The following is a 6,877-nucleotide window of genomic DNA, read 5'->3' on the forward strand; positions in this document are numbered from 1 at the left end:
AAAATAGAAAGAAGAGGGAAGGAGAGAATAATAAAAAATCGATAAGGATTGAGGCGGTGAGAAGAAGCGATGTAGATAATAGAAATTAAGTTATAGGTATATGATTTGAGAAAGATAAAATGTTAAAATTATCAATAATCCTTGAAATTATTTTCGGTGGTGTAAAAAGAAAAAAAAAAGATATTAACGTAACTTAATTTTAGACTTCACCAAATCAATTAAGAGTTGATTATTAAAATGTCCATATTCTTAATTAAATATCTTAAAATTATTTTCGATGAGAAAAAAAAATATTAACATAACTTAATTTTAAATTTTACTAAATTAATTAAGAATTAATTATTAAAGATCCATATTCTTAATTAAATAATAAGATAAAGAATTTAATCCATGAACCAACAACCACAGTGAGTGAAAAGTATCGGAGATGAAAACTGCTATGATAAAATTGTGTAAAGATTATTTTTAAATATTTTTTCTTGAATATTATTATTATTATTATTTAAAAGGCAGAAATTAGCTTAATTTTGTGAGTAAATTTTAAATTCTCACTTTTCTCTCTATTGAGAAAAATATAAAAAAAAATATTTATTATTTTAATTTGTTTTCTTTTCCTTTCCTTTCCTTCCATCGACGAGTAAACGCAGCAGCATTAGGGTTCTTCACCTCTTCCAGTCAGTCAGTGTCGACGAAAGTTTCGTGACCTCTGCTGCCTCCGTCCTGTCGCCACCGGTGCATGAGTGGAACCGGTGCAGATCCATCGATCGCGAGGAATCGATGAATTTTGTGTGTCGACGAGTGTTTTCTTTTCTGGATTTCCTTGGATAGTTGTTTTGGTTTCTCAATCGTTGGTCGGGAGTTTGCTATGCTGTTTGCGTTTCGATTGGAATCAGTTTGGTTCTCTCAATATTTAGGGTTTTTCTTTGGTTGATTCGTGGATCGGCGTTTGTGTCTAGGGTTTCTTGTTTTATTACTTTTGGTATATGGACGAGGCCTGGGAGAGGGCCGTGGAGGCGGCGATAGGCGCTCAGGAGGAATCTTCTGCTTCACCGCCGCGGAGCCTCACGCTTGACGGTTCGGTGAAGTGTTGTCACGGACAGCTTCCGCCGCCGCAGATCCTGGAGAGGTATCAGTCGCTGGAGGTTCTCTCAATCGCAAACATTGGGGTGTCATCGCTCGAGAAGTTTCCGCGTCTTCAGAACCTGCACCGGTTGATCCTATCTGACAATCGCATTGGCGGAGGGCTTGAATTTCTGGTGGATGCTGGGCTGGATTCTCTCCGGGATCTTGATCTCTCCAACAACCGGATCCAGTTCCTGGAGGATTTGTCACCTTTGGCTCAACTCCGGCTCGTATCTTTGGATCTCTATGAGTGTCCTGTTACCAGGATCAAGGATTATCGATCAAGAGTATTCGGAATGATCAGGACTCTGAAATATCTTGATAAGTTGGACACCGATGAAAATGAACGGTCAGAGTCTGATGAGGAAGATGAGGAAGAGGAAGAAGATGAAGATGATGAGGATCCTGGGAGCGGTGAAGTTGATGGAGAAGAACATGCCAAGAGGTTGATGAATGGCAGTGGCAGCAATACAATACATGCAATAGACGATGTTGATCAAGAAGAAGAAAGTGATGCTGAGGAAGAGGACATTGAGACTGGTGTGGGGACAGATGCAAATGGCTCAGAGAGGGGGTATCATGCTTCCAATGGATTTCGAGTTGCCTCTATCAGAGCCGCTTCAGTAGAGGATGAAGAGGAGGACGATGTAGATGAGTATGATGAGGTGGATTTAGGAGAGGAGATTGATGCAGAGGATGATGATGATGATGATGATGATGATGATGAAGAAGAAGACGATGTTATTGAGGATCATGACATAGAAGACAATGAGGATGATGATGATGGGGTTGAAGAGGGCGAAGAAGAGTTAGATGAAGAGGACAAGGATGCTGAGGATGGTGATGTAGAGGAAGACCAGGATGTTCCATATGACAACGATGTTGGTGGACCTGGAAGCTTAGGGAGATTCATCAATGTGGAAGGGGAGATTGATGGTCATGAGCAAGGTGAAGGTGATGAAGATGAGAATGGAGAGATTGGGCAGGAAGATGCGCAGGACGTGGATGATGATAGATTTTCCGAAGAAGGTGATGGTGAGGATGAATTTGAGGTATACTGTTGTTACTGAAACAATTTATCATTCATTGTTATAAATTATTTTGTGCTAATGTTGAATAGGAATTTGTTGTATGATTATGTATAACTATTCTAATGTTTCTTTGTTATGTGGCAGTTTTCATGTTTCTTTGATCACCATTTATAAATGCTGACTAACAGTGAACTGTAGGTCAGCAAGTTCAAGATTTCTCATGTTGAACGACCTAAAATCTGATTCAACTGAAATTCCTCCCTTGAATCAATTGGACTCACTTGGCAATGGGTTCCTCCTGGTTATGATTGCATTAGTGAGTGGTTCAGGTTGTAAAAACACTGGCTATTGTGCATAGAAATCTGTGTTAGTGAATTATCATGGTGGCATTTTGTAGGATGGTTATATAAAACACATTAGCTAGTTAGACTCTTTCATGTGCATGATACACATAATATTGTAACATTGCACATCTGATGATTCTGCAAGCATATCAAACACATTTGTGCTGATTGAATAGCCAAAACATTTTGACACTCATTTATCTTGTTTTCACTTTGGAAATACCTTTTATGCATGTTAATGCTTATTATCATGGAGAACGAAGCATCTGTTCTGCTTTAGTTTTATTTTACTATGTTGAATTTGAGATTATACCAGTATCAAATGATGTTTTCCCCCAAATCAATTGTTGAGAAATTTTTATATTTTTATTGATGAAATAGCTTGTTAGTGCACACTTAGCATGTCTGAATGTTTTTGAACCATCAAAAGTCTGTTAGAAAATTTATTGGTCTTGTTTAAGTTCACGAGTTAATTCTTACTTTTTTTTATATATCTGATCAACAAGTTTCACCTCTAATGCTTATACTTGTATTGAAAATGCATGAAGTTAATCAAATCTTATTTTACAGTATCAGAATTTCATTGTTTTAACTAGTTTTTAAATTATATATATATATTTGAATACCTTCAAACTTCATTAGTAAAAAAAAGGAGACTTTACTCATAGTCTCACATCCAACGTGGTGTGTAAAGACACCTCATGCTCAAGAACAAAAAAAAAAAAAAAGATATTTTAACTTGCTTCTTTTAATTATTGTAGTTTGTTCTTTAAAATTCTTTTGCTTCTCGGTGTGGAAATAATAATTGATATGTTTTTTTTCTTCATTTGTCAGTGTTATTTTCTTTTCCTTTCCATTTTCCTCATTATTCCATGTGATCGTGATCTACTCACTTTCATTAAGGAATGCTCTAGCTGTGAAACTGGACCGTGGTGATATCTCATGTTTGTTCTTGCCCAGCATTCCTTTCACTTGTTTTGCTTATAATTGCAACATATTCTTTTTGCTTGATCTTAATTGTGTTTTGATCGTTTTTGTGTATGATATATCTCTTTTCTGAGTAACATTTCTGGAATCTGTTTTCAGGAAGATGACAATGGTGGGGAGTATCTGGTGCAACAAATTGCACGGACTCCGCTTGAGGAAGCAGCTGGGAATGACGTGTTCGAGGAAGATGAAGATGACGAGGTCGACAATGATGATGATGTTGAAGAGCTCCTCCATGGAAATGATAAAGCTTCTCCGCACCATGTGCCTTCTTCTCAGCCCAACAAGCGAAGGAGAGACGACAATGACAGCGATGAGGAGTCCGAGCAGGAACAACAATGTAGGCCTAAGAATTGTCCTTGACAGTTTCTCGATCCCGCTGTGTTAATGGTTATTGGCGGTGGGTTCTTTCCCTCCTATGTAGTGTATTCTGAACTTGCCTTTCTAGAAGAACCAGCAAATGAAAGGAAAAAAAATGTTCAGTTTGTTTTTTATTGGTCTTCCCTCCTGATTTCAAAAGTTAGTTATTCATCTACGTTCGAATGGCAGGTATGTACAGTTCTCAATCTCGTTCCCTCCAAACTAGTAAGTTCAAGTGCTACTAGCCGTTGTGTGTTTAGATCATTCCTTGTTCATGTGTACTTGCGGCAGAGAAATAGAGGTATCTTGTTCCTTCACAGTTTGAGCTCGGTTGTGTTGGTAAGTTCAAATACTAATAGCCGTTATCCTTTTTCCCATTCAATTTGTGTTTGACACATAGTTCACGTGTACGTGTGGCGTTAGAATGAGACATCTTGTTCCTTCACTGTTTATGTTTGAATGTGTGTTCAGGTCATGTGTTCCTAAAGTATAGTCTGGTGTAGGAAATGATCTCGAGAAAGGGTCTATCTAATATCTTATTGTAAGAGATTATTTTTAAGAACTTGAACTAGTAACTTTTAGATCACATGGTAGTAATTCTACCACTACGCCAAGACCTTTAAATCACGTGTTCCTGCGAAGCGAAATATAATTGAGACGGATCTTGTTCCTTTTTGTTTGCTTGTGTTGTCAATTTTCATCCCATTGTTTCATGCCTATTAATATTTGACCCAGTAATGTTGAACGCCACCAGGGCATTGGATACTTTGAATGGATTGGATTAGTCATAATTTTGAATCCGTCTTCCGTCAGTACTGACAGAGTTGAATGAGTTTGGTTTAGTAATGGTAGGCAAATTATCGAACTGAATTAAATTAATAAACTGACTCAATTAATTTGTTTTAACTAATTGTATCAATCAACTTTTCTAATAATCATTCGGTCAAAACAAACAGAATTAATCAAAATTTTCTAATTAAAACTAAAAATTAATAATAAATCACAATGATACCTAAACTGAATTGATCATTATCGGTTTTTTTATTTCAATTTAATCGGATAAAAAAATTTAAAATCAAACTCAAATTATTAATCGAATAAATCAATATTTTTTTAAAATAAAATTTTAAAATAATCAAATTTTTAAATCCGATCCATTTGTTAATCAAAATCACTCCTAAATTTGAGTGTTGATTATTTTATTGGACATCAAAATTAAATCGAATTAGATAAACTTTTAAATTTAGTTTTGTTTAATAACTCCATAACTTATTTGGTTTTAGTTTTAATTTTTAATTTTTATTTTATTTCGCATGAACCAAATATTAACATATGATACCAATTTTTCATTGTTTCTGAATTTGAAGCTTTAATTATAAACATAAATTTTATAATGTTAATACCACATTCGTTGCTTAAAGTAATATTATTGCATAAATGTCATTATTTAATATCAACAATAGTATTAGATGTTTAAAATAATTAAATAATATTTGTGCGTACATAATAACGTTGGGTTAGAGTTTTATATCTAAATTTTTTATATATAATTAATGAAACCAAATCAGAAATCAACTAAACAATAAACCAGTCAGATGTCAAACGGGACAATTTCTGAGCTATTGACTTAGATATTAAATTTTATTTATAATGATATGTTTAAGTAATGATAATAACTTGAGAGTTGGGAAGTCTACATGGATCCGTAAGATCATATGAACAACAGATTAGTGTTTACAGTGAGCCTCATCTGTAATTTGAACATACTAAAACTATACTACTTTCCTTTAAACAGGTTGACCAAGATGCATAGACTCCAGGTTAGACAGATTAACAATTGTTTCAAAGAATTAAAAGTATCATATCTCTAGTGTAACTTATGGACAAACGGCATACTGATACTGGTGATGACATCTAAATATCTAATGAATACAAAGGATAATTCTCTGAATCAGACCACAGAAAATAGATGTCATAAATCTAGCCGAGAATGACAACAAAATCCTTTTCTTTATAATACCAAAATATTGGTCAAAAAGTATACGAGATAAATTCTCTGAAGCAGTTTTACCATGTCTTATTCAAAAGCAAGAGCATACAGAGAATACTGTGTTTCATTATGGATACCACAGTTGGAAGATAGATGTGTTTCATTTTGGATACCACAGTTGGAAGATAGAAATGTTAGTTTATCAACTTGTGCCACGAGATATCATAAGAAGGAGGTCCTGAATTACCTGGACCATCAGCAGGGCTCCGACATAACACATAAATTTAGTCAAAAAGGCTCCTCGAAATGTTTCTTTTTTTTCCAAAGAAAGGGCCCCTGGATAAGAAGATGAAACTGAAGCAAACAGTTCAAACTTTGTAAAGAAACCAAAATCCACAAGGAAGTTGCTAAAAGATATCTATGCATTTGTGTTTTCAAATTTTGTATTGTAAAGAGATTGACAAAAGGCAGTGTCTGAGTTACATCACCATACTGATAGCTACTGTAACTGTTACAGGTTTCAGAGAGGAAATCTCCAAGTTTGAAGGGGAATGTAGCCAGACATAATGCTCATCGAGGGCTGTTTGAATTCAATATGAGACAAAAACATTTCAACATACACTTATTTTTATCGATTTTGAGGTGTTCAGAAAAGTAAATAAGTGTTTTTAAGAATATATAAAACAAAGTGCATGCAACAACAAGATGGATCCTCTTTTTCCTTTCACCATCAAATTTAGTAGTTTGGAAAGACAAATAAAAGGCAATAGCGATCAGAGACACACAAGTCCTGCTTTCATAAACACGAAAGCAAGTTAATTCATGAATCATCAAAATTTAGCCCATACATGAAACATGAGATGAGCATGCAATCCCAAGTTTGACTCACAGAACAAAAATATCATTACCTTCATTATTAAATAAACCCCAATAAAATAATTACACAGGATAAGGAATATATATATATATTGAAGATTAATTTATCATAAATATCAGAAGTCTATTCAGTAAATCCAACCTCGAGAATTTTAATGGGGATTCCA

The 6,877-nt window shown here is 34.6% G+C and overlaps 1 protein-coding gene across 3 annotated transcripts; it reads left to right on the forward strand.

The window, feature by feature from the left end:
- Positions 1-624: 624 nt before the first annotated feature.
- Positions 625-4,296, forward strand: LOC121969605 (acidic leucine-rich nuclear phosphoprotein 32-related protein-like). Of its 3 annotated transcripts, none has more exons than XR_006108583.1 (3): positions 625-2,174; positions 2,352-2,482; positions 3,584-3,704. XR_006108583.1 is itself a non-coding variant. In XM_042519791.1 (3 exons), exons 1-2 carry the CDS (start codon positions 984-986, stop codon positions 3,845-3,847), a joined length of 1,455 nt encoding a protein of 484 aa, XP_042375725.1. In that variant the 5' UTR covers positions 625-983; the 3' UTR covers positions 3,848-3,884; positions 4,034-4,296. The 3 variants fall into 3 exon arrangements, 2 of the variants coding, with proteins under 2 accessions (XP_042375725.1, XP_042375724.1); XM_042519791.1 differs by lacking the exon at positions 2,352-2,482 and adding an exon at positions 4,034-4,296 and having other exon boundaries at positions 3,584-3,884; XM_042519790.1 differs by lacking the exon at positions 2,352-2,482 and having other exon boundaries at positions 3,584-3,978.
- Positions 4,297-6,877: the final 2,581 nt, after the last annotated feature.

The sequence above is a fragment of the Zingiber officinale genome, chromosome 4A (genome assembly GCF_018446385.1).
Source record: "Zingiber officinale cultivar Zhangliang chromosome 4A, Zo_v1.1, whole genome shotgun sequence".
NCBI lineage: Eukaryota > Viridiplantae > Streptophyta > Magnoliopsida > Zingiberales > Zingiberaceae > Zingiber > Zingiber officinale.